At 34.3% G+C, this 15532-nt stretch overlaps 1 protein-coding gene across 9 annotated transcripts in view; it reads right to left on the minus strand.

Moving 5' to 3' along the window:
• Positions 1-13481, minus strand: part of LOC107838903 (guanine nucleotide-binding protein alpha-1 subunit) — a 36036-nt gene extending 22555 nt beyond the window's left edge. For 6 of the 9 annotated variants that reach the window (XR_007043435.1, XR_007043436.1, XM_047394214.1 and 3 more), the window contains exons 1-8: positions 13328-13481; positions 12398-12555; positions 12179-12251; positions 11730-11767; positions 10995-11084; positions 10745-10822; positions 10489-10596; positions 9062-9163 (exon numbers count right to left, since the gene is read on the minus strand). Coding sequence is in view for 7 of the 9 variants with exons in the window: in XM_047394214.1 (XP_047250170.1) it covers positions 9062-9163; positions 10489-10596; positions 10745-10822; positions 10995-11084; positions 11730-11767; positions 12179-12251; positions 12398-12484 (576 nt within the window). In the remaining 2 variants the exon portion in view is untranslated. 9 annotated transcript variants of the gene reach the window in all.
• Between the last annotated feature and the right edge of the window lie 2051 nt (positions 13482-15532).

Consider the following 15532-nt stretch of genomic DNA (forward strand, 5'->3'; position numbering starts at 1 on the left):
CAAGATATATATATGTCTTCACCTAACTTCTCCATTTCCACTTGCTTCACAGACTTCTCCAACATGATGCTTCCTAGCTACTGCCTTTGGAACCTAAGCTCCACCGCCTTCTCCTTTGGGTTATTTGTCGGCCACCCAATGCACACTTGCTATTCCTCTTCGCACGACATGTCTCACTTGACCAAGGTAACAATCGATTTCTACTTTTCTTCTATGGCTCTTTCCTCTTCAATTTCATTTCACTAAATCCCAACCTTTATCCAGGAAAATGGTGTTGTTTGATGAAAGGAGGTAGCCATCTAGAGTTCACAATTCTCCCTAAGGTTATTTTCCTTACCTTCTTTTGTCTGCATTTCTCTCTTTTGCACGTCTGGCCCCTTTGTTTGTTTTCTAGATTTGTATCGGAGTAGTTCCATCTTCTCTTGTCCAAATTGGGGCATGTAGCTGACCTTCAAAGCTGAAAACCCAATTTGATGTCGTTTCCCTTTGTTTTTGGTGATGATTTTTGTGTGCTAATGTAGATTAGTCTATGTGATTTAGCAGCTTTCTTTACCTTACTGTTTGGGACAAAAATGAAATACATATTTAAGCTGCTTAGAATTGATAAAAAAAAGAACCTTGGGCCTAACTCAACCTCAAAAGCTAGCTCATGGGGGGAGGATTGCCCAAGACCATATAAGGAGACCAAAGACCCACTAACCCACCGATGTGGGACTCCAACACCCCCGCACGCCCAGGGCTGGACATCTGGAGCATGGACAATATAAGACGGGGGACCCAACATCGGAAACAATAAATTGGGTGGGCCTGGCTCTGATACCATGATAAAGAAATGGACATTGGGCCTAACTCAACCTCAAAAGCTAGCTCATGGGAGGAGGATTGCCCAAGACCATATAAGGAGACCAAAGACCCTCTAACCCACCGATGTGGGACTCCGACAAGAATCATATCCTCTTCTCTGCTTTATTTGTCATGCTTGTTGCTGTTGTATGAACGAATTAATCCTTCTAATACTGATTCTGATGAATGGTATCTGTGTTTTATCTGTATTTAAAATCTTTTTACCTTCCATTGAAAGTTGTTGGAAATTGTTGAATATCTATAGTTTGTTGTTGTCACTAGCTAGGTTAGCTATGTAGTCAGCCATTATGCCTTCCCTGAAGACTATTTTGTATTTGTGCATTTAGTCGTTTCAGTGCATTCTTAATTGCCTCTATCCCTTCAGCTATTTCCTATGGTACTTTCAATCACATTAACCATAAGCAATGAATCATATTCTAGGATCACTCTAGGTAAATTATTCTCCACACATAAATTTCATGCTTCCTGAATTGCTCTCCTTTCTTCTTCAACATTGGTAGTAATACCGTAATACCTATGTTCTGAGCTTGAGCATGAACTAAATCTCTTTATGATCCCTAATACAAAATCCATATGATCCCATACCTGGATTCCCTTTGCAAGCTCCATCTATGTTACACTTCACAACTCCTTCATGAGCTAATTCCTACCTGACTTTATGATGATATAACTTTGGCTTGTATTTGCTCATAGTGATGATAATGTCCTTCCACTCTTTTCCTGGATTTTTAATCCATGGAAACCTCATCCTCATCCCCATCAATATATTATGCTGCACTTGTGCTATCATCTTATACAAACTAGTCTCCTCCATGCTTCCTTTTATTTCGTCTCTTCCACAGTGCCCATAAAATCAGTGCTAGTATCATCCTGTATCTGTAGCTTGTTTGCAGCTCGGATATACCACTATGTCATTATGATATGGGATAAGCTCTGTCCCCTCCACTTTGATACCTGCAAAATTAGCAAAATGCTTCCGTAACTATAAAGCTATGGGACCTATTAGGAAAAGATTTTCCATAGTCTCTGGATGATAATGCTCACAACACTAGCAGCATTTTGAGACTATACTAATTCTCATTCTTTGTAGATTATCATCATTGACGATTTTGCCCTTACCAGCTCTCCAGAGAAAGAAATTTATTTTGAAAGGCAACTTCTTATTCCACACTTTGCTATAGATCTCCCATTCTTCTTTCTTATGTCTCAACAACTCCCACGCAGATTTCACACTAAAAATGCCATTTGAAGCTCCCATCCACCAAGCCTCATCTATCCCAATATCCCCCATTTTAGGCCTGATGTTCTCAATGATGAATTCCATCATCTCTTCAGAGACATTGTTTTAACTTCATTTCATTCCAGCCATCTTCATTTATGAGTTCTTTCATTTCAATTTCTTCTTGTCCGTGATATTGTTCCTCCAGAAAGTACAATGCACCTTGCTTGGTTCAGTTGTCAAACCAAAATTTGCTTCACCTGTTTTCAATTGTCACCATGTTATGCTCCACTTCTTCCCTTATCTGTATCATTTTTCTTCATATATATGAGACTCCTGAACCTTGGGCAATCACAGGATGCTTCTTTTTGCAATACTTGTTTCACATGAAGTGACTCCATCAAGATTCAGATGAGGTTCTAAAGTTCCACCATAGTTTAGCAAATAAAACATGAGCTACAGTACGAAGAGATCTAAAGCCCACCCCACCTTCCTCCTTAGGTAGAGACAGAGCATCCCATGCTACCCAATGTTTTTCTTTAATTCCGCCAATTTTTCCCTAGAAGAATTTAGCCATGATTTTATGAATTTGATCAATCACTCCTTTGGGTGGATTCATGGCAGACATCAGATATATAGGCATTGATTGGAGAACATTATTTATCAAGACATCTACCTCCATATGCCAGAAGTCTACTATGCCAAGACATCACCTTTCTACTAATCTTCTTAACCAGCTCCGCCAAATGAATTTTGTTCTTCCTCCCATAAAAGATAGGACAACCCAAGTATGTAAAAGGAAAGCTCTCTATAACAATACTTGAAATCTTTCAAATTCTATTTTTAGTAAAGACAAGCACCATATCACAAAGATATAAAAAACTTCTATTCAAAGTTATCAGCTGCCTAGAAATCTTCTCATACCTATTTAATACATTCATCATCTTTATGGAATCCTTCTGCCCAGAAAAATAAAGAATGGTATCATCAGCATATGAGAGATGATTAATGTTTTCACTCCACTTTGGCGAACTAAAGCCTTTGAAAGCATTGTTATCATTCAATCTATTTAAGCTTCTACAAAGAACTTCAACAACAATTATAAAAAGAGTTGGTGATAAGGGGTCTCCTTGCTTTACACCTCTGGATGAGAAAAAAAACAAATGATTTCCCATTGACCAGAACCGAGTACCAGTTATTAGAGATCAGCCTCCACACCATATCTATCATCCTCTGAAAACTCAAACCTTCTTATAACCTTAGTCAAGAAAATCCAGAATATCCTAACATATGCCTTGACCATATCCAGTTTAACCACAATGTTGTGCAATTTATTCCTTCTATTTATGTCCCTAATAATCTCCTGAGCCAAGAGTACATTTTTAGCAATACTTCTTCCCTTTATACAGCCAGGTTGATTCCGTGAAGTGATTGTTGGTAATAGTCCTTGTCTATCTAACCTGTTATGTATGATCTTTGATATTACTTTGTTTGAGAAGGTGCTTAGACTGATGGGTCTTAAATCTATGAACTTAGTCACTTTTTCTTTTTTAGGAATGAGAACAAGACTTGTAAGGGTAATATGTCTAGGCAACTCATATCCACAAAAGAAAGCTATCACTATTTTCACTGTCTTCCTCAATGATCTCCCAACAACTTTGGAAATAACCTCCTGATAAACCATCAAGCCACATGGACTTTCACTGTTCAGGGAGAATACAACTTCTTTTACTTCTGTTGAAGTAGGGGTTCCATCCATTTCCTTCCTTCGTTCCTCAGTGATAATCTTTGGAATACAATTCAGAACGGAAAAATCTTCATTGAAGATACTTTCTGTAAATTGATGCTCAAAAACTTTAACAGCCTCATCTCTAATAGTCTTGGTATCCTGCAAAACCATGCCTTGACCGTTTTCAATTTCTGATTAGGCCAGCTTGATTCTTCTTCCTCTAACATAGGAGTGAAAGAACTTGGTGTTTCTGTCACCATCTTTGAACCATTTCATTCCACCTTTCTGCTTCCAATACTCCTTTTCAATCTGATAATGTTTCATCAAATCCTCTTCTGCCTTCAGTAAATCTTTCCTGTTTTGCTCACTACTATTTATTTCCAATTGAATTTCCTTTACCCTAATTATATCCTCCAGAGTAGCCACCTTTTGAAAAATGTTGCCATAAATCTCTTTACTCCAATTTGTAAGGATCCTTTTTAAATTTTTCATCTTTTCTTGAACAACATGGAAAGGGTTGCCTTGAATCTGCTTACACCAATTGTCTCTCACAATTTGCTAGAAGATACCACTCTTTATCCATAAGTTAAGAAATTTAAAAAGCCTGCTAGTCCTCTCCTGTCTAGAGTTACAAAACACTTGTAGTGGAGCATGGTCAGATCCATCTCTAATCAGATGTTGTACCTCAATTGCAGGGAACTCATTCAGAAATTCCTAATTAGCCAACACTCTCTCAAGTCTTTAAAAGATGCTCTCCTCCTCTATTCTCCCATTCCACCATGTATAATTGTTGCCACAGAATTTTAAATCTGTCAAAGCACATAAGCTTATGCATTGTGCAAAATAAGCAGTCCAATGATAAGTCACACGTAGACCTCCCAGTTTTTCAGATGCATCCAGTATCACATTAAAATCACCACCAATCACCCAAGGTGTAGTTATCTGCATACAGTTCTCCACTGAGTGATGACTAAATTTAACAGTAATTTGTTGGTGTCTATCACTAATAATTTCTCATTCCATTCAGCATTCCAGAAGACCCATATCTTTGCAGAGCTATTTACAACAGCATTGCCCATTCTCCATTCCCAGTATACTTCTATAATTTTCTAATTCATGGGGCCCTTGGAAAGGTTCCAACAAGGCTATATACGCACACTTGTTTTTTTATTTTTAAATCAATTAATCTCTCTGACCTAATATTCCAAAATAGAAGCTTGTCAATCATTGTTTAACAAAAGATGGTTAGGCAGAACTACTTCTAGTACTCCTAGTTGTGGCTAATTTGGTTGTCTTTCTTCCAGTTCTCATTGCTTTGGAATGCCTAGGTGATAAATCTCCTTTCACACTTACATCCTTGATGAACCCTCTCCCTCCAAAAGAGTCTTATCTCAAGGATCTAGTGGTTTTTCAATCTCTCTTCCTCCATATGCATCACTTACTTCAGCATCTTCCCCATTTTGATTATCTTCTCTTTCTTGACAATCCATTCCTCTATGTGTCCCCAAATCTCTCGAACTATCTGCACTAATAGGTACAAGAGTCTCCTTTTCCTTGTTTTGCTTTTATATGACACATCCCTTACCTTACTGATCTCCTCTTTCTACAGCATGTATGTCCTGTGTATTCTTGTAGTGTTGTTCCTTTGTGTTAGCATTCTCCTTTGTTTGTTTGCCAAATACTTACCTCCACCCCCTTTTTCGTTGATTCCTTTTTATTTTGATCATCATCCCTTTTTGCTGTAGTTGCAATGTTGTGTGTTTGGCCATCCTGTTTCTCTCTCATCCTCATTGTTGAGAACATCAAATTTATATACCGTCAGTATCTCCTCACCTTCAGCCAGTTGATCTCATAGGTTCCATCGTTGACTCATGCCACCCCTATATCTTGTTCTGCCTCTTCTAAACCCATTTCTAGTTCTTCGCTCTTGAAAAGTGTTGTCGTTTTCTTATTTTTCTCGCCCTACTCTTTCTTTTCCCCTTCCTTGTGATTACCCTCCCCTACTTTCTCATCTTTTTTATCATAAATTTCCTCCGTTGGATATAGCTTTGGATAAAACACAAAACACTTCTTCTCATTGTGTCCTTGTAGTTTACAATTTTGCAGTATTTGGGGAGATAGTCATATTTTATAGTGATTTATTTTGCCACTATTTCACCTGACTTTTCTTTATTCCCACATTCACATGCCAGATCACTTAATAAATCAACCTCTACTTTAACTCGTGCACAGCTAGGCCTTGTCTTATTGGTAGTAGCCATGTCAACCTGTAAGGGTTTACCCACTGCAGCTGCTAATGAGAAGATAGTCTCTTTTTCAAAAAAGTTTTGTGGCAATGCCAGTAAATATCCATGCTATGGCAATTGAAGTCTCCTCTTCTGGATCGAATAAAGGATCCCACTTCAGTGTTCTCATAGTGTAGTTCCAATTCCTGTGCGCAATATAGAAAATCGGTTTTGATAAGAGATTTACATAATCCTCTATTCTTGAAGCTGTTATAAGAACATATCTATTGCATAATAGACCCATGTTAACATCCCCTTTCAATGCACATTTGTTTTGGAATGATCTTGCGTAATTCTTGGATGTCTGGCCACCCATATGAGAATTTTCCTACTACTGCATAGTCCAAACCCTCATTGATTATCATTTGTGTTATTTCATCTTCTTCCAGACAACTCCTGACTCTCCATGCAAATACGTAATAGGTTTCGTGGGTAAAGGAGTTCGTATGGATTGTGTGTGTCGTAGTGTGGCTAAAAAATTTAGGCCCCCCCATTACTAGCAGTAGGAGCCCTTTCCTAGATGTTGAGCAGCCTCCAGAAGGGGCTGCCCAATGGCCAACATGGTCATTCCGGCAGCAAAAGTACGGTGGTATTACGGTTTTAGCTAGATTAGCTTTTTGTAAAACAAAAAAAAAAAGTTGTTTAGATCTTAGCTAAAGATTTTTTTTTTATTTTTAATTTAGATCTTAGCTAAAATTGATGCATATATGGTAACTGTGTTAAAGATATGATTAAATAAATAAAGTTCCTTTCTCTCTAACATCTTAAAATTTTAAATGAGGTAGTCTTGACAACTCAACACGAACGGAACAGAAAAAAATCCTTGGTTAAAGTATCATGGCCATCAGAATCAAAGAATTTTGTTGTGCTTGGCTGGGAAAGTATCTAGCCAGCACTTAAAGGAGCGTATAAAGGTATAATAAATAGATAAAAGCATCCCATCTTTAGATAAGGAAGTTTATACAATTCACCAAATGCAATCCAAGATGCTCTACATGAAGAAAGAAATTATAGCAGTTGAAAATAATTGAATAGCAACTATAAGAACTTGATAGATGAACCACACTTTCCTTTGCCAGCAATAGACAGGCAACACTTGCATTTCTAACGCTTACACTTCCTATAGAAAGAAGGCCACTAGTAGTAATAAAAGTTAGATGTAGGCATATATGGTAAGCAAGGGCTCAAAAACCAACGAACAGCTTGTTGCTAATCTTCTGTCCTACCGGTAGAATTTGTAAAACATACTAACTTTGACTCTTGAGACTTCCTATATTCTATTTATTTCAATAGCATTTTAGTTCCATATGTTCAAAATACGTATAATAAACAACATACCGAGGGCCCATGCTAGATAAATTATTTTTTTACCTCAATGTATGTGACAAATAAAATTTAGATAACTAATCATATTTTTAATATGTTTTTAGATATTTTAAGCCGTTAACTATTATAATTTTGAATACTTTTTATCTAATTTTAAATAATATATGTTATACTCTTTGTTCAAACTTTTGTGGCATTGATAGTCAATTATATTTTTAAAATAATTTAAATTTTAAATTATCATGATTTATAATAATTTTTCTTCTATTCTACTAATTGGAAGGGACATAGTAAAATTATTATAAAAAATACCTGTCAAAAAAATTTAAACGAATTTATATAAGACGCCAAGTTAATTTAGAAGATCGAGCGTTAATTTATCATTTTATATTTATTTTATTTTTATTAAGTATTATTGATTTTTTAATACTTAGATGACTTATAATAATTAATTATGGGTGAAATAGTAAAATCACGATTGAAGAAACTGAAGCAGTCACATCATTAATGTCTATTTTAATTTATTTATTAAATATTATTATTTTTTAATACATAAATAACTTATAATAATTAATTAGGGGTGATAGAGTAAAATTACAGTTAAAGCAGCTGAAGCAAACATATCGACCATGAGTAGCCTGCTTCAGCTACTTCATTGTCACTTATTATATAGTAGAATTACTTTAAAAATATACTTGTGAAAAAACTTTAAGATTCTCATATAAGTCGTTAAGTTAATTTAAAACATCAAGAGTTAATTTTCATTTTAAATCTATTTTATGTTTTTTATTAAATATTATTAATTTTTTAATACTCAGATGACTTATAATAATTAATTTAAGGGTGATATGGTAAAATTATGATTGAAGCAGCTGAAACAGACGTCATAAATGTCTATTTTATTTTTCAAATTAAATATTATTAATTTTCTAATATGTAAATGACTTATACTCCCTCTATTTCAAAAAGAATGACCTACTTTGACTTGGCACAAAGTTTAAGAAAAAGAAGACTTTTGAATCTTGTGGCCTTAAATTAAAGTTGTGTCAAATGTACCAAAAGCCCTTTAATCTTGTGGTTCTAAACATGCCATGTGGAAAATTGAAATTAAAGTATTGCCAAAAAGGGAAAAAGATCATTCTTTTTTAAACGGACTAAAAAGGAAAGTAGGTCATTCTTTTTTAAACGGAGGGAGTAATATTTAATTAGGGATATAATAATTAATTAGGGGCGATAGTAAACTTACGGTTGAAGCAACTGAAGCAGACATGTCATAAATGTTTATTTTATTTTTTATTAAATATTATTAAATTTTTAATACATAAATGACTCGTAATAATTAATTAGGGGTGATATAGTAAAATCACTGTTGAAGCAACCGAAGCAGGCATGAGGTCAAATTAGGGATGATATAGTAAAATTACAATTGAAGTAGCTGAAACAGACATGTCATAAATGTCTACTTTAATTTTTTATTAAGACTTATAATAATTAATTAGGAATAAAACAGTAAAATCACAGTTGAAGCAGCTGAAGCGGGCATGTCGACCTCGTGCCAGCTTCAGCTGCTTATTCCCTCTTATTGTATAAGAGATACACAGAAACGAAAAGCATAATAATCCAGTCAATATTTATTACCTTTGTTGGAAGATAATGTAGATCAGAAAATCTCAGCAGGTTTTCCATGAAATAATGGGCACAATCTGGAACCTGAAGCTCATTACCACGTAAAAGAGTTTCCTACAAGAAAGAAAGAACTCAATCAGAGTAAAGAAGAGTTAAATCTTTACTGCATAAAAGATTAAGGGTCACAATTGTTTGGATTTTTTAACCTGATTCCGTCATCAGTTTTCTAAATCAGAATCTCTGATCAGCTATTGTATGAATAATCAAATTCTAAAGCGATTTACCTCAATGAAATGAAAACTAGAACTACAGAAAGACAATCTAAAGAATGAGAACTTCCGGACAAGTAAAGGTAAGACAGTCTATATGCATTGCCAGTTTAAGAGTGCACAAGAAAAATGAAGGTTATGTGATGAATTGTGGTGCTAAAAATGAATAGTTCAGATATCTAAGCTCAATCTTCTAGGAGAATGAATGTCAGGATAGAGTTAGAAAAGATGACTGATGTGGTGTACTACAAGATGCTATGCAATGGGAAGATATTGAGTCAAGTGAAAGGTAAAGACGGGCAGCGTGGAAGTGAATGATGGATCTTTTAACGGCCCAACATATTCTCAAGATGAGTGTCTTCGAAATGCAATAATTAAGATAAATTTGCAGTCATACACCTCAAGAAAGGTGAAACTAAAGTTCATTTTTTTATGACGGTGATAACCGGGCAGCTCACACACAGCTCGAGTATTCCACCAGGTACCTGTTACCTCTCACTAGCAAAAGTACCAGGTAACCCGTCCACTAAGGCTTATGGAAAAAGGTGCAAGTAAAACATACATACACAATAAAATGAGAAGGTTCACATTATCAATCATGTCTATCCAAATGCACATATCTGTAGGTACGATACTTTAGTGAATGAAAGGTGCTAAACAACGACAAGGTAATCCTAAAATCACATAGAAAGAAGTTTTATAGAAAGATCTATGGTATCTAGGTCAAATGTGAATTTAACTATAACACAATGGAAAATGATCCATATAGGCGATTCCCAACTAGTTAGGAATGTGGTTTAGTTGTTGCTGGTTCTTTACATTAGCTAGATTAGGAATAAGAGTACGATCTAGATAGTCCCTATTTTTGTAAAACTCCAAATTTTGCCTTAAAGCGGAACAAAAAATGGCATTAGAAGGAGATGTGAAATGGCCATAGGAGAGAAAAATACATAGCGGACCATGTCGCAAAACCCCAACTATTTTGGGGGTTTTAAAATACGAGTTATGGATTGAGGTGTAGTTGATTGATTAACTTCAATGAATTAGTTATTTCAATTATTATTTATTTATATAAGTAAAAACAATTTTCATAATCCAAATCGACAAGCCCAAAGAAAGTACTTGAAACTGCAATAAATCATCAAAGTGCTTAACCCAAAGCAAAATTACTTGAATAGCGGGATCTTTCCAAAGAGCTTCAATGTCCTGCACCAGATCATTAGTCAGGTGAGGATAATCCAACCTGCCTCCAATTTCTGAAAGCTTCTCGCCGATTTCCTGGGACCAAAGAAATATGTGTTTATGTTTGCAACTAAGCGAGACAAGCAATCGCATGTCCTCACATTCATGGGTTTCCTTTGGCTAAATGACTTCAAGATGACAGCCCAAACATCTGGTAATTGCACAATGAACAACTAAGACAAACCTTATTTTCAACTGATAGAAGATACTTCGAGGCCTCTAATTCATTTTGAGCTAATTCCTTCGACCCATCATGTAATATCTGTTAAGGCAGTAAGCACCCATCGTGTAAAAGTGACAGTTTCCATGATCATAGTAATCGACACTCGTTATCAATTATGTGAACGATATTTCTATATATACATGTCTCTGACAAGCAGCAGCTAATGCGCAAAAAGGGAAATAACCAACACACCCTTTCAAGTATTCCATACTTTTATTGTCTGATAGACATTGGCATGAATGACAGGGATGTAGTTCTTTAGCTCTTCTTCATCAAAGCCAGTCTGGAACAAAAGTTTTATCTGCATGGCAAATATTAATGGAGAACACTGGAGTTAAAAGATACATTCAAAGCCAGTCTGGAACAAAAGTTTTATCTGCATGGCAAATATTAATAGAGAACACTGGAGTAAAAAAATACATTTGTAGAACACATAATTAAGTAAATAAAAATTTGTTCTATCTAACAACTTAAGGTTTTAGATGACACGATCACACATTTAATATGGTATCCGAAAAAGTATTGGGTTCGAGTCTCAACACTACCCATTATCAAAAAAATTCACTTGACTGGTTCATCAAAATGATTCAAGCCCGTACGCATGGGCACACACTGAAGACATAAAAAAAGGGTAGCCCGGTGCATTGAAGCTCCCGCTATGCAAAGGGTCCGGGGAAGGGCCCCACCACAAGGGTGAATTGTACGCAGCCTTACCTTGCATTTCTGCCAGAGGCTATTTTCAAGGCTTGAACCCGTGACCTCCTGGTCACATGACAACAACTTTACTGGTTACTCCAAGGATCCCCTTCATACACTGAAGACATAATTAAGTAAATAAGGTTTGACAGGCTAGTCTGTTAGATGAGATGATCATACACTTCAACACACTAACATAAACATTTAAAGAAAAATGAAATCTTAATAGATATTTTTTATGATCTCTTGCCTGCTTAAAAATAGTAGACTTCCCCGAATCTCCGGCACCTAGAAACAACAGAAAATCAGCACTTAAAAAGCACCGTCAAACAGGACAGACCAGCAAAAACACACAACAGTAAGTTCAAAACAAGGCAAAAGAATACAAGTTATGGCAGAATAAAGAATCCCACAAATAAGTCAATCCAGAGTTGGAAGTTCCTCTTTGCTAGAGAAATATTCCGAAGAAGAAGTTTTGCTTCCTCCACCAGCATCTTACGAAGCAGAAGCTTCGAGGAAAATCAAAGTTCAAAACCAATTGCCACTCAAATTTAACAAGTCTAAAGGTAGAACACTCCTATACCCTGTAGGTATTATAAATCATTACATGGGTATGGTGAACAAAGAAAGGAAAAGCAAAGTCAGTTACAAATAACTAGATCATAGGATAATTGAAGACCATGTATTTCCCTTATTTACCAAGTAGAAGAAGTTTCTGAATATGCTTGTCTGCCTTTGTTTCTTGCTCAATCCGTCTTTCTATCTCTGCAGTCTGAAGACGCATGATATAGTCAGGACCCTGGCAACTTGCATTTAGCAAGATGAACACACTGACAATCGATTTTTTGCTCCCCTAGCTTATAGACAGCACTGTGGACGATTACCAAAAATTCCAAATCTATTTTGTATATCCCATACCTGAGCATTTTCCTCATCATCAGCTTGACTGTAGTGTTTGTTTCTGCTGCACAACAAGCCCATGTTTTCTAAAACCACAGACAGCATAGGCCTGCGTGATAGTCAAGCTAGAGATCTCAAACCTGTTGTTGCAATTCCTTTATGATGTCCATGTATACCTAATTTCAAAGAAACAAACAATTAACAGAATAAAAATGAGCAAATAAGGTACTTATACTCGAAAGACTTAACATCAACTGCAGTTCAGTTGAATTCACAGAATAATCAAAGGTAATATGTGTCAGTTAGTTTTAATTATCACATGACAACCCATCATGAATCAACCAATCACCTAAGCTTCAATGTCAATTAATTTGAGTCAGCCATATTAATCCTCTATTTTCTTATATAGAACTGGTTTGTGTGCATTTTGACTATCCTCTACACTCTATTCAAACCTATTTCATTTCCAATACTTGTAAATAAATTTCATGATATTATGAATATTAACCACAAAATTATACCATACATTACAATAAATCACTTCCAAAATAAGAAAGAAGTGATTCTGAAACACCCCAAAAAAAGAGGATAATAAATAAGTGAAATGGAAACATAAATAAAACTACCCATTTCCTATTTCCCTCTTGTTTTTTCAGTTAATACAATCAATTCAACATCCTACTCACTAACACTCATGATTCTGAATCATTTAAAAAAGCAATGTTTGTGTAAAAGCTTAAATACAGTACCCAACTTTCTATTTCCTCTTCTTTTACATTAATTAATTCAGTCACGTCAACACCCCTAATTACTACCAACATTTTAGATACTGAAGCCCTAAAAACATTTGGAAATTAACCCCATAAAAGATTTTTTGTAAAAATAAAAAAGAGCAGCTAATTTACATTTATATATGAATAGAGATATGTATTAAGTTAAAGATTGTACTGAACGAAGGATCTGGGAGATGAAGCAGTGATCGTATGCGGGTAATTGAGAGAGATAGAGGGAGAAAGTTCAGAGACGATCTTTTGAGACGAAGACAAAACACAAGAAAATAGGGTACCGAAACATGGTCAAGGTTGAAACTTTTGACTAACCAAAAAAACAAATACCTATTTTAACTTTTTCTTTTAATCTTTTTCAGTTTTTTTATAAAGATGCCAACATTAGTGGTTCTTCATCCCTTCTTCACTTTTATAAAAAATTAAAATTTACTCGAAGTCGAATACAATGGTTTCAATTAGTAGGTGTTTAGCCATATACACTTTTAACTAGGGGTGTGTTTGGTACGATGGAAAATGTTTTCCTGAAAAATATGTTGGTTTTCTACTTATTTTCTCATGTTTGGTTGGTGAATAAAAAATATTTTTCAAAAAATATTTTATGGTGTTTTATTGGTGAGTAGAAACTATTTTTTAGAAAAATATTTTCTAGTATTTGATGGTGAGTGAAAAAATATTCTTTTAGAAAATATTACTAACTGTTAACTAGTATATTACTATCTCTAACAATTCAACAATTTGTAAGAATTAATTTAAGCATAACAAATAATATCAATATCGAATACTAAAATATTACAATCACTAAATTTAAGCAACTATTAATTAGCAAATATAGGAGACACTTTTTAATATTTTGTCAGGACAATCTCAAGATACTACAATCAATAGAAATATAACGGAACGACAAGCTTATTCAATTTCGTGAAAACATGTTACATCGATGATAAAATGAAATATGCAATTAGCAAACCTTTATATATATGAAAATAACAATACATTCAACGAACATTGGAAATAGAAAAAAATCGGGCTTCACTACTTTTATTTCAAGCATTGAAAAATTGAAGCAAAGCACAGTGAAAAATATTTTTGAGTAATGTAAATATTTGAGAAATGTGAATTTTTTGAGTCATGTGAATATGAGTGTTGTTGGGGTGGGAAAGAGGGATGGGGGTGGGGTCATAATCACATTTGTCATTTTCTGGAAAATGACTTCCCTTGGCCCATGAGGGAAGTCATTTTCCCTCGAATTGAGGAAAATGAGTTGTTGTGGAAAATATTTTTCAAACATTTTGTTGCAACCAAACAAGAGAAAATAGGTAAACATTTTCCATCATACCAAACACATCCTAGATGTCGAAGCAACAAATTACATGCTATAGCCCTAGGGGTGTGCATCGGTCGGTTCAGTTCGATTTTACATATTATCGGTTTGATTTATCAGTTTTCGATTTTTAAATATGCTAAACCAATAACCAAATCAATAAGATATTTTTTATCGGTTTTTGGTTTATCGATTTTTAGTTCTTAACGGTTCGATTTTCGGTTTAACCGATAAGAAAATATTCATAAAATAGAAATAATAGTAACCAACATGAAAAAAAATCGAATCTCAATTGCAAACAAAAATCCTACATAATTTGTTTTAATTTACAAAAATCTTCAAGTTTGAATTAAATGTGTTTAGGAGAAATTAAGAGTTTGTATAATTAAAATAATAGATTTGTTCATTAGTAGAGATTAAAGAGAAATTAAGAAAAATATATAATAAGTTATATATATATATATATATATATTCTTATTGGGTTATCGGTTTACCCGATAAGAAAAAATCAAATCGAACCAACCACCCAATAATTTTTTTTTATAAAATCATTAAAAAACCGTTAACCCAATAACAATAAACCAATAACATTTTTATCGGTTCGGTTTATCAGTCGATTTGGTTTTCGCACACTCCTATATAGCCCTGGGTGACTTTAGATTTTTGGCGCCTATAAGAAAAGTCTTTAAAGACTAGCTTTCCTTCCTTTTCTTTTAGTATAGTACAAATATAATTTTGCCCTCTACACCTTAAATATTTTTAAACTTTTCAGACTCATTTATCTCTCAAAGTCTATTTTTATTTTTATTATTTTCACTTTTTTTATTTTTTCTTTAATTTTATTTTCATGTTTTAATTCATTTGTCTCAACCTTTATTTTTTTTTTCTCTTTTTCTTTTTTCTCAAACATTATCTATTTCTTCATTTTTTTCTTTTTTTTAATTCATTTGTCTTAACCTTTATTTTTGTTTTTATCATTTCTCTTTTTCCCCTCATTTTTCTCAAACTTTATTTTTATTTTTCCTCTCATTTTTATTTTTCTCA

Source organism: Capsicum annuum, chromosome 8 (genome assembly GCF_002878395.1).
Source record: "Capsicum annuum cultivar UCD-10X-F1 chromosome 8, UCD10Xv1.1, whole genome shotgun sequence".
NCBI classification, from domain to species: domain Eukaryota; kingdom Viridiplantae; phylum Streptophyta; class Magnoliopsida; order Solanales; family Solanaceae; genus Capsicum; species Capsicum annuum.